The following is a 12,416-nucleotide window of genomic DNA, read 5'->3' as shown; positions in this document are numbered from 1 at the left end:
ACATGACTACTAATGCTTATTATTACTTAAAGGGGCTAAATGCAAGTTGGCCATTTTATACTCATTACTGCCACCTCAGGTCATACGTGTAACTGCACCTTCTATATTAAGCTCGTGCATGACGGCAATTCCGAGTGACAGTGCAGGATTTAAAGAGGCAGTTGTGGTGAACAGGTCTGGGCTCATTCTAGACATTAGGACATTGTTGGAACAGGTAGGGGGAGGAAAATACATAATTTTAACATTTTGAAACTCTGTATAGTCCCTTTAATGAGCACACATTTATCTAAAGCGCTACTATGATTTGTTGTTATGTCTGCAACTATTGTCATTCATGTTTTAAAGCTTGCATCAGAACTCTGCAAACATTGAGAATAAAAAAATACTTAAAGACCAGGGCAAATGTCAGTACATTTTTATTTGAATAAAAAGTGCATTTTTAGCTAGCAATACAAGCCAAAGGCTAAAGGTCTAAATATATTTACATCTTGGCTACCAGCATATATGAACCAAGCTACAATCTAAAGTGTACAAAGGAACGTTTCAAGACAAAAGGTTTGCTTCTCTGTCTTCAGTGGCCAAAAACCCTTATTGAAATCCCAAAATGGAAATGGCTGGACCCATTGTTGTTGGCTACATTTGAGCGTCATATTAGTCACTAGTGATCCAGTGGTTTTGGTTCGATGTCCCATGTCCTTGTCCTTTTGATCAGGCATAACATTATGACCACTACAACTGAAGGATGTTCATGGGCTACATAGAACAGCAATGTCTCTGGCAGTGGTCGTAATATTACTTATGAAACCCTTAAATATCAACAAACATCTTGTCTGCAGGGCACCACTCAACGTGAAGCAGTCAACAATATTGTCCTGTACAGTTGATGTGTTACAACTGGCCCAAAATAAACCAGGGCCATTTCAGAAGCTCAGCTCTAAATCTGCAGATGTTCCCAATGTTGGTGGTGCTGAAGGGAGCGAAAGGTTCAGCTCAATAGATGAACTACAGCAGGTCAAATTGCTGGAGAAGTTCTAGTAGAAAGATGTTGCCCTTTGCACTGAATTTCGGTCACAATAGCTTTTCCTGATGTGTTGATTATTATCACCAGTCACAGTTCACAGGGATGTAAAGTTTCACTCCTAAGTGGTCGACATTTTCTCCCACTCCTGCCGAGGCAAAGTCACAGGTTAGGCCACTATTATGAAATAAATAAATATAAAGACTGAGGACTGACCTTAGCTTTCTGCAGGACTTTGCCTTTAGTAGCCATTATAGAGGCTGGTCTGTTTTTCAGCGCTGTTGCAGAGTTGACTGGAGAGCCGCTGCCTGGATCTCCACTCACAGTACTGTTGGTGGTGTGTGCTTTGGGTAATGAACTAGGGGATGATGATGCTGAAGATGAAGGCGAAAAATGGACTGTTGGTGGCAGAGTTGCAGCTTTAGACTATAGGGGAAAAAATGAAGATTTAATGTCAATAAAGATGTGTAAATGCATCGATTTCAATGTAACAATTTCGATTTGTATTTCTAATTTGACAGTGCATGAACATCTTGCCTGAAAACTCGCCTCAAAAACGCTCTACTTATTTGTACTACTATATCTGAAGTGATCATATCTATGGAAAGAGAATGGTCCCAATAATTTATAGAATTATACATAACTTGATGATAAGAGGTGTATTATAATATGCTGCTGTGTGTATGAAGATTTTTATATATCAATTTCTTTTATTGTGTTCCTTAAAGTGATTGTACAGATGTGATATAGTTAATGTATATCATCACATATACATCATATACAGTATGTATCTCACAATATAGATATTTCACCATGTGAACTCGAGGCCCATACATAAAATGTAGTGTATGCCTCACATTAACATTCTTACATTACTTATTTCAATATACTATATTGTAGATTTATATATAATAAACCATACAATAGTTTACCGTAATACAATAAACCACAACATAGTTCACCACAGCTTACTATATTAAACTATAATGAACTTCTGTAAACTATAGAAGTTCTTCGTAACTTCCATAAGTTATTATTATCTTTCGTTCTTGATTTTCTTCATCTAAGCTATTTTGCATTTATTATAGTCTTATAAGTGTTTACATACTGATTACATCTGTATAATTTCCCGCAGGCATACTCCACTGTAATCCATATATTTTATTTTTACAATATTTCATTTTGTATTAAGATTTTTACCTAAACAAACACACATACTACATAGCTACTGAACTGTTCAATACTTGAGTATGTATTTCTTGTATATTTTCTACCAATAACCAGCATGTAGAAAGATGTTCCTGGACCGGGGCAGCACAGACATATCAGGCGGTCGTACTCACTGTGTCCGGCAGGTCGAGTGTGGTGCCCAGGAACGGCCCCGACTCGGCCTTCTTCAAGTTCTCTTTCACCTCCACCAGCTGCAGCTCCACGTCCACTCTGCGCCGCTCCGCCTCGCGACACGCTTCATCCTTCTGCTTCAGGCGGGTTTCTAATGCCGCCTGCTGCTTGGGATCTGACACAAACACATCAATGGTTGCTTTTATTCGACCTTCAATTCACATTCACATTTTTTTGCATTATTCAATATTCTTATCTTGGGTATTTTATGTGTATCAGTACTTGTATGATTTACTTCAGCAAGCATTTATATGAGGCATACCTTGGCAGACAGTGAGCTCCTCTTTGACCTCGCTCCTCTCCTTTTTCAGATTGGCCAGTCCGCTCCTCACCTCCTCCCTCTCCCTCTCCAGTTGCTCTTGCTCGTCCCGGTACCGCCGCAGGTCGGCCTCGGTGCGGTTCTTCCCCAGTTTCACCTCTACTGCTCCATGGGACCCTAGAAAAACACACAATCAATACAAGTGTCAGCTCTGATTCGCCCTGGAATGTGGGTATAGTAGATTGCCACTAGATGGTGCTATTGTAACATATAAATACATGGTTAAGGCGTTTTTTCCAGCAGTGTAGCATTTCAATTGTATATGAAAGTAGCAATTGCAGAAGTGGCAATTAATCACTGTCAACAAAAAAACCTAACCAAAATGTATTGTAATGTAAATGTGAGAACTGAATCAGAGCTAAACCAGGACTGAAACAGATCTAAATGAGAGCTGATCCTAAACCTCTACTATTTTACTCAAATGCTTCTTTCAATTTTGAAATGAACTTTTTTTTTTATCCATAGCAGATGAAATGGCGTCATCAAGTATCACAAAATCAGCTCAAGCCACTATCCTCCCATTGAAGTCCCAGCCCTCAGCTGACTTTAACTTTCTTGTTTACCTCACCCATCACTTTTTGGTATTTCCTCACCGAGAGTAAACGCCTTTGGCCTCTCTGCCCCGTTCATGTTTCTGGCTCTCGGGGGCTGAGGGCTTTGATGTCCCGCGCAGCTCTGGCCCTGCCCAGCTGGACTCAAGAAGCTTTTACTGATCATCTCCACGCTGCCCCTCTTTGGGCTCTCCTGGCTCTGGGGCGATGACTTCAGTGCTTTTTCCTGGTGCTGTGATGGGACGAGCGCTTGGGAGGGTTCCTCGGGGCTGTTGGGTTCGCTAAACACGGGCAGTGAATCGGGCGGAGTGCTTGGACTGACCTGAAATCAGTCAAATATGAGGGCTTACAAATGATATTCGGAACAGTGTGAAAAATACAAAGAGTAGATGTTCTTGTGAGCTCTTAGCAGTTCTCTCTTCACTTTATATTTTTACACCTAAATAAGTAACATAGAGATAAGACACTACAGAAACAAAAGATAATATATTTTGCATCCTTTGCTCTACAACTGCCAAGAAAATAGCAGCCATTTTTTCTGGGTTTCTGTGTAATTACTATCATGCTATTCCTGTGCTGTAGAGTAAAATGCTACTGAAACTGTTGATAGTAAATCGATCAAATGCAGAGCTGTGGGCACCTCTGTACCTCTTTGGGATCCATGTGTTCTGCTGGAACTGTGTCTTGTGTCTGTGTGGGGGAGGTCTTGCTGGTCGTATGTAAGAAGGAGCGCACAGGGATAAGGTCCAGGTAGATTCTGTTGTCTGAATGTTCCTCTGTACCATTTGTCTCTTTAATACTCTCATCTGCTTTACAGTCTTCATCGTCTTTTTCACTGCTTTTATCCCCATTGTTGTTGGATTGTGTCTCCTCGACTTCCTGGAAAAACAATAGGGCAAACAATGAAATGTAAAACAGCACTGCAACAAATAGGATTAAGGAAATATGAGTCAGTTAGTTGTTTTAGTAGTCGTAGTAGCAGCTGTGGTGTACTGTAGTGCCCCATGATTCATACTGTACCTCGGGATCTGTGAGTGACGCAACATCATCATAGAGTTCTTCAGAGTTTTGGGAAACGGAGGGCAGGGCGTCGATGTAAGTATTGGGCTCTGAGTACCTCCTCTGCATTAAACTATACGCACACAGACACACACAAAACAAGTGGTTTCTTTAATGATTTGGGAGCTGCTTTCCCAAAAACAGACTTGGGGAAGGAGTGCCTTACTATAGCGAGGTCCTGGCTGCGTTGACGATACTGGAAATCCTCTCTGCATTTACGTAGTCGTACGTCAGGTCTTCAGGGCTGGTCTTGGTTCCAGTTTGGGACAACAACAGGCCCAGCCAGTGACCCATATCTGCAGAGGTTTTGGCCTGAAGCAGGGAGAGCATTTGATTACGCTTATTTTAATTAAATTCTATATCTCTTTTAGTCACATTTTATTATTCAATTTTTTTATGCTCCACAGCACACACAATCAAATTCTAATACGCTTTGGGCACCTTAGAGTACGTTTTATAGGTTGTTTAAATAATAGGAGCACTAAAACACCCCCCAGCATGGTTTTGGATTGCATCTTCAACACATAATAATGACAACAACACTAAAAATAATTTCATGTCTTGAGGTGAATGCCACCAACAATTGTGAGATACTGTTCTTTCTCTACTTAATTTAGAAAACGTGAATGAAACAAGCTCTGACTTTGCGCCCTCAAGACTAACACACAGTGGATCTGACCAAATATGCGCAGAGGCAACAGCAACAGGGTGGTACTGGATCCTAATGAAAACGGACGTCGCATTAGACCTCAAAATCCCACTCCAACTCCACCCTGTAGGCTGACACACTCTCGGACCACCCCTGTGTGCCGCATACACAACATATGCTGTCTCTCCCCCACCCCCGTCCCAAATGGGAACATGTTTGTGTATAGAAATCTTACGGGAGCACTTTTAAAAATGCTGACATGTTTTATTTTGCTTCTCCAGACACTCGGCTCAAATTCGGGCCATTAGTCAAGACAACAGATTCTGAGTTCTTGATGGAAAATGTAAGTTTAGCAGTATGGCAGGGATGGCATTCTGAGGTTTAGGGAGTTTTCGTGTTAATTTGATACTTTAAAAAAACATTTATGAAACACATTTTTAATTTGTTCGTGAAAATAACAGTAATAGTCCAAACTGAAATGAAGGGATTCAGATCACAAAAAAAAAACATATATAGGAACATATACAGTATAAGTCATTCCGGAGTACAAGTCTCACCAGCCTTGACAACTACCCGGGCATAGGGGCTTAACTGCACCCAGCATCATGTTGTTCAAATTCTCATTTGCGAACTCGTTCCTCTAGCTGTGGCATCTAGCTTTTAGCCCGCAATTATCTTTTATGTTTACTTCATTGCTGTAAGAGTAACCTCCGCTTTTTGCCAGTCGATCACAAGTTTCTCACTCACTCAAAACTTTCTTTCTGCTGCTCGATTACCGTTTTTTTTTTTATTAGTAGGAGCAGCAGATACTGGTACACAAGCCTAGAGTGCGCTCTAGCGGCTGTCAGTGTGAAAACAACAAACATGTGAAATGATATATTTTGATATATAAGTCGCACCCCCAGCCAAGCTATGAAAAAAAAGTGCGACGTATAGTCAGGAAAATAAGGTATCATGATCTAGGGACCAGGAACACTATTTACAAGTTAACAACTAGTAGTGTTCTTCTGTAGATTCATTTTCACTGTGAAACTAAATGAAGACAGACAAACCAGAGAATTAAAAATTTAAAGCTGCAATATGCAAGTTTTTTGTGGGGAAAAAAAAAGGTTCATGTATTTGACCTTGTTGTGACCCAGCGGCTTATGAGTGGTCAGCATGGCGCCTTTACTTTCCATCACAGTGGTCTCTAGGACGCTCCAGGATCAATTGTTTGGAAGGTTTTCACTGCTCTCACCAGAAAACCTACAAAACAATTGATCCTGGAGCAATTTTTTTTTCTTTGCATCTATAGTTGCATAATGCAGCTTTAATTCTGGATATTACATTGCAGGATAAGAACAGTGCCTTGGCAGATATCTACATTCCCCAATGGTCAAGAGCTGTATTTTTTGTGAACCTTTCTTGCCTCATAATACTTCTGTGCCTTCTGTACAGCTCTGTAAGCTTGACACCTTTCACAGATGATGGAAATGCTACTATACCTCTAAGGTTGTCAATTGTGTCCCGCCCAGGTCTATCCTGAAGGAGTAGAGGTGCTCGGGGCTCGGGTCTGGGGAGATGCTGCACCCCTCCAGGGTGACCGCGGGCTGGCTGATCCGGGACTTGTTCTTTTCCTGATAGAACCACAGCTGTCCGTTCTTTATCAGACACCAACAGGCTCGCCACTGACTGTTCACCAGCACATTCAGGTAGCCTAAGTGGAACAAGCATTGAAAAATTATGAGTAGGAAGAAGTCACTGCTTCTGTTAAATTTGCTATTGCAAACTACTATAAGCTTACACCAAAACTACGACTACAACTGCTTCAACTACTAATAACTGCAACCAAGTGCACTTTTTCATTGATACATAACATTTTAAGGGTTCAGAAGAAGTTTCAAAAGGTCGACAAGTTCATGGCCCACACAAAAGTTTAGTTAATGATCAAGAATATATATTTTATATTCATTCTCACCTGATGTGTCAACGCTCTTCTCCGGACTCTCGAGGGCCAAGGGCTTTTTCTTGCCGATGTTCATGAGGTTACTGAACTGAAATTTCTTCTTCACTGTAACAATAACAATATGAAGTCATTAAATTCCTGATAAACTCGACACAAACAACATTATCAGTGATAAGCCTGATTCACCATCTTTGTTTTCACATGTTTCGGCGTGACTGTCCGTGCTGCTGCCACTCTCAGATGCCACCGAGTGCCTATCTCCCAGCTCTCCCTGTAAACATTTGGACAACTTAGACATTGTTTGTTGTACTGCATAAACCAACTGTTCTGTTCAAAGGTTTAGGCAAGTACACTATCAATTTACAGACACATAACAAAAGGGGGAAAACAATGCATTTGAAAGCTGTAGGAAAGGGGGTCTTGGACTCAAACACACACACACAGACACACACACAAAAATCTTTCATTCTTGTAGTGAGTGAAAATATACCCTGCACATACGCATCTTGAAATGTGACCGAATTCTTAAAACTGTCTTATCTGATTTTTTGATCTGTACAAATCATTATGACATGAAGCAGTCTTAGGCAATATATTTCCCTCTACATTTTTGTATCACTAGAAACCATACAGCAATTCCACTGTACCTTGGTGCAGATAAGTCTGGGTGAGTCAGAGGCGGAGTGCAGTGAATCACCGTTTTCCGCTGGTTTGGAACCGATCTCCTGAATCACCTGAAGACAAATACACATTGATGGTATCGCTTTCACAAGAAAGGGCAGTTTGTTTCAACATTGGGGTTTGTTTTGGCGACTTTACCCTGAGCCACTGCTCCGTCTGCTCTCTGCTCTGCAGGCCCAGGACGATGGCCTCTCCTCCCACTGGGATGATCTTCAGCCTGTGCTCCTTCCTCTTTAGCTGCTTCTCTTTGCACACCACTGTGCAGCCCACAAGACTCACATCCAGCAGCGGGGTCTGCTCCTTTGAACTCTTGTAGCACTGTAAAAGTCACCAAATCAATACCTGTGTTGAGTGTCCAAAAAGAGCTGATGTGTTGTTATGTGCAATTATTATTATTGAATAGTAAACAATAAGGGCTATGGTATACTACAACCTCATGGTTTTATCCCCACACAGTCAATGACAGTTGTGTCTTTGAGCAACACTAGTTACATGAATGTGTTGACATGTTTTTGGAGATCTTAGGCACATATGGCAGCAGTGGCTGAATTAATTTGAACTAAATATGACCTTTCATGCTCTCAATCCAATGCTCCATTATCAAATGTGTGGAAGCTTTGAATGTGTTGGTTTACAAAAGATATTTACATGTATTTTTTATTTTATTTACTAAAACAACAGCTAGTCAATGGTTGTCTTAAGCCGCTGCACAATGAAAGGACAAACATTGCGGTGACATAAATGCTTCTAAATAGCCTAAGCGAATATATCCATTCTAAATATGAGGTAGCAGTGTCGACAAAAGGGTCACAACAGGATGTTGCACATATGTTTCTCTCACCATGAGCCGCTCGTCTCTGATCACACAGAGCTGTTTGGCCCACTGTCCGAGCCACTTCTTTCTCCACAGGAAAGCACAGATTCGCGAGTCCTTCATCAGCTCGATGGAGGCCTCCGCCGACGGCCACTGGTGCTGAGCGGACGAACACTTCCCTTTAGTCACTTCCTCCTCATCGTAGGACTCATACGAACTGCTAACCGCCTCTCCATCATCTAGGGAACAAGATAAGGAAGCAATAAAGACCAAACAAAAGAGCGGCAGGGATGAAAGGCCGGGGAAGAATAACAACAAGTGGGAGAAGTGGAGTATATGTACACAAGCAAAACAATGCTACTTAAGTAGTAACGATGACTGTGATGATAATACCCTATTATATAAACAGTAAAAAATACTTTCCATTTGATTTTCAACAAAACACCAATAAATAGACTGGGTAAATGAAAAGTAACATTTACAACAAATGCAAAACACCAAGTATAGTCTTTGCATTTAGTATGTGTTACAGCCATTGTTACTTTCCTCTTATGGGAACAAGTTTTTTTTAGAGCTTGTGGAAACTCTTAGCCAAACTTATTTGTTTCTCTAAATGCACGGTAGCACAGACGTAGCACTGGGAAACACGCTGATCATCTGACCATCCACATTCTGGTCTGGTGTCCACGGCAACCACCAGACCAAAGCACGCCAGAGTTTGCACCCATTCACACACACAACTACACGCATGCCCAGAGAGGAGCGGAGGGTACCCCGGGTGATCACTGCATAGACCACACTGTCCGAACTCAGGCCTCTCAACAAGGGGCGATCTAGCCAGCAGAGGAGAGAGAAGATAAACAGGACAAAGAAGGAAATTGTGGAAAATGTTAAAAGTATTTAAAACTGAATTTTTGAGTGGATTTCCAGCCATATTATTGGCCAATTAAAAGGTATACCAAATAAAGAGGTCATTAAAACTATTTAATGTTTTTTATGATAACAAAGCATTGAGTTTTAGTCTGTCCAAGCCACTTCTATTGTCACAAGAAAAGCAAAGACCAATTTAACATTTGCTCTAGGTGTGAGAGTTGACCAAAGCATAGATGGAAAGTCGTGGGCAGGAAGTCACCTTTACAATTTCCTTGTTAGCAATTAAAGATGCATGAAAGAACATGTAATAAGAGTGCCAGACAAATGCATCACAATATATCAGAGTGAACAGCTTCATATAGATTGTGGGCTTAGTGTTAAACGGTTTTGTTTGGTAACCACACTGCACAAGAAGTGCATCATGGTTCTTATAAGCTCCCACCACATTTTCCTTAAATACACACACATACCACTTTATCACCTCGTTGGCTTGAGCGGGATTTCCCCTCTTAATTACAGGTGCAATACCGGTGGTCAGAAGAAATGACCTTCTTTTGATAACATAACATTAGTGTTTTTGTGCAAGTGAACTGTTGAACCGTTGGAAGTGAATATTACACTTGATATTGCCGTATAGACAACATTTCTAAAGCAGTGTCCCATTATTCCACTATAGAGACTCTTACCATTGACAGCTTCCTCATACGGTTGTGCCTCTTCGTAGTAACTTTCGGACGTGTCTATGGCATGGCCAGGAGTAGGGGGTAAAGGAAACGGCTCTCGGCCCATCACACACTGAAAAAGGCAACAAGAAATGCACACAAATGACCATGTTAGAGGTGAATCATGAAATACAAGGAAAACAAGGATATGCATGTAATACGTTATCAGATTTCCTCCCAATGCTTCAATGCTACTTTTGCTGTGGGTTCATTCATTCATGTTTTCTTTTGAAGTTTGGCTACTTGCAGTCAAAGCGAAACAGCAATGTCTCTATGGAGAAAATATCCTGCTCCCAGCAAAGTAACAAGCCAGTTCTGAGGAGCCCACTCACAGATAAGAAGCATGTTTTCGGAGGGAGTTTCACAACTCAAGATACTTGCATGTAAAGCATTCTTTTTCAGGGAAATGTTCCGCAGTATGGCTTTATGAACATTTTTTTCTTACGTCACACTCCCGCCCCAGCGTTACTGTGGTGGTAAAGACCTCATAAATCCTATGCTTATCTTAACATGGGAGAGTTACGTTTGGCTTTAGGGAACAGTGTCTCAGCACAGAAGAGAACCGTGGAGCATGCAGTTCATTCAACAACTGTGTGTGGCCCTACCAACCAAAATAAAATGAAACATGAAAATTCATAGGTTTGTCTGTTTCCTTTTGTGGTGAGAAGCCTCTGCCCATTCCCACTTTGCTGCACTAATAACCACCAGACTTGACTTTGTGCGTGAGTTCATAATCCCAGATAGGAGGATATAAATGAGGACATGACACAGTGTAAGCTTGTCCCAATGTGTCATATGAGAAACACTTGGAGTAGACAGTTTCCCGTCCTGTTTATCCACTGCAATAGTGTGTAATCTTCTCAACATGCAACGACAGGCCTAAAGTTATCACAAATCAAGAGGCAAAACTCATGATGAGATTAGTCCGGTGCCACTATGCAACAATACAACATTTATGTCTGTTTATAGTTTGTGACAGTAAATGAAGCGGAATTGTTTCACATTATGGTCAACCTTTGTAAACCTACAAGCCTGAACCCACAACCTGAAATCCCCACTGCCTGTGTAAGGACTGACATGAAAAGTCACTGTGGTTCCCACTGTGGTCACAATCATGCGGACAGAAGATAATAGAATATCTTTTGTGCCACATGAGATGCTCTCGAACATGCAAACCTCACCAGCCGCGATGTGAACTGTGCGTAAAAGTTTGTGTCAAGAATATTGAAATGAAGTGTTGAAATGCTGGTTCACTCATAGCATGATAAAAAGTTGACAATTATTGAAATCAGGCATTTTGAGGACAGCGTCTTAAAGCAGTACTAAGTAACTCATGCCTCTAGAGGCCATAAACGCCACTGCAAGTGTCGTAGCATGTTACAGTTTTTTACTCGTTAATTGTCCGTGAGAGAAAATACTATGCTGATAGAAAAAACAAATGGAGAGAGGGATATTGTACATCCAATGACACAATGGAGATCATTTTTTCACTCAAACTTAGCTGTATAAACTGTTTAAGTGGCGCTATCCCGCAGTTAGCTTAGCTTGTTAGCTTCTTCTTCATGATTCCATTAGTGTGGATTGGTGACTCCGACCCGGTGCAGGCAAAGTTGCAATTGTGATTTTCTGGCCAGAGACACCAGGGGGAGATGAAAGACCCTCCAATCATCCCATTAACTCTTATATTAAGGAAACTTGTATTAGGAAAAAAAATGATTAAGCTAAACAAGTTACTTAGTACTACTTGAAATTCTTTCAACACCGCTGAATACTGACAACATAAAGCATGATTAGGGTTTGTTTACATGTCATTATCGGTGATGTCTAATAATAAATCAGCTATAGGGAGTCCCCTGTAGCTGCGGCCTTCCCATCAAATCATTTAAGTGAAGTATCTTCCTGTAACAGAGAGCAGATGAGGCCTCAGTCATAATAAGGGCCGGCGTCATATCGATGTGCAGATGGAGACACGGTGACGCAGTGCGGTGTGAGGGATTAGCCTGCATGAGTGACAGGATGAAAGGAGGGGAGCCGGAAAGACATAGGGGTGAGAGGGTTACAGTTAACACATACTGCAATACAGCTGGGGAGCATTTATTATACTGTCAATGCCTGCAAGACAACAAATTAGTGTAATAGTACGTGGCAAATGAAAATGTATTGTGTCTGTATTCATGCTTATCAGAGGTCAAAAGTCAAAGTGAAATAACACTACACCATTACACCATGAATGTTTGGTTAAGTTTTGTAACTGTTACTACTGACAATACGGTATAATGGTTATACAATTTTCAACTTTGCATTTATACATTCACCTTCATAACATATCTTCTATTAAGTTACAATTTTCAATCAATCAAAAATGCCTTGTTTATAATGACACA

General features: G+C 41.0%; 1 protein-coding gene across 1 annotated transcript in view; it reads right to left on the bottom strand.

Moving 5' to 3' along the window:
- Positions 1–412: 412 nt before the first annotated feature.
- The window catches only part of afap1l2 (actin filament associated protein 1-like 2), a 31,512-nt gene continuing 19,508 nt past the window's right edge, over positions 413–12,416 (bottom strand). The window contains exons 5-19 of the mRNA XM_079577583.1: positions 9,997–10,105; positions 8,465–8,676; positions 7,762–7,941; positions 7,590–7,676; positions 7,129–7,213; positions 6,955–7,047; positions 6,482–6,693; positions 4,515–4,660; positions 4,310–4,421; positions 3,938–4,168; positions 3,332–3,611; positions 2,682–2,855; positions 2,362–2,534; positions 1,235–1,444; positions 413–1,166 (exon numbers count right to left, since the gene is read on the bottom strand). Of these exons, the coding sequence (XP_079433709.1) occupies positions 1,140–1,166; positions 1,235–1,444; positions 2,362–2,534; positions 2,682–2,855; positions 3,332–3,611; positions 3,938–4,168; positions 4,310–4,421; positions 4,515–4,660; positions 6,482–6,693; positions 6,955–7,047; positions 7,129–7,213; positions 7,590–7,676; positions 7,762–7,941; positions 8,465–8,676; positions 9,997–10,105 (2,331 nt within the window). The 3' untranslated portion in view covers positions 413–1,139. The remainder of the gene's footprint in view (positions 1,167–1,234; positions 1,445–2,361; positions 2,535–2,681; positions 2,856–3,331; positions 3,612–3,937; positions 4,169–4,309; positions 4,422–4,514; positions 4,661–6,481; positions 6,694–6,954; positions 7,048–7,128; positions 7,214–7,589; positions 7,677–7,761; positions 7,942–8,464; positions 8,677–9,996; positions 10,106–12,416) is intronic.

This window comes from Gobius niger, assembly GCF_951799975.1.
Source record: "Gobius niger genome assembly, chromosome: 19".
Taxonomy (NCBI): Eukaryota; Metazoa; Chordata; class Actinopteri; order Gobiiformes; family Gobiidae; genus Gobius; species Gobius niger.
This window is presented reverse-complemented; position numbering and strand designations above follow the sequence as displayed.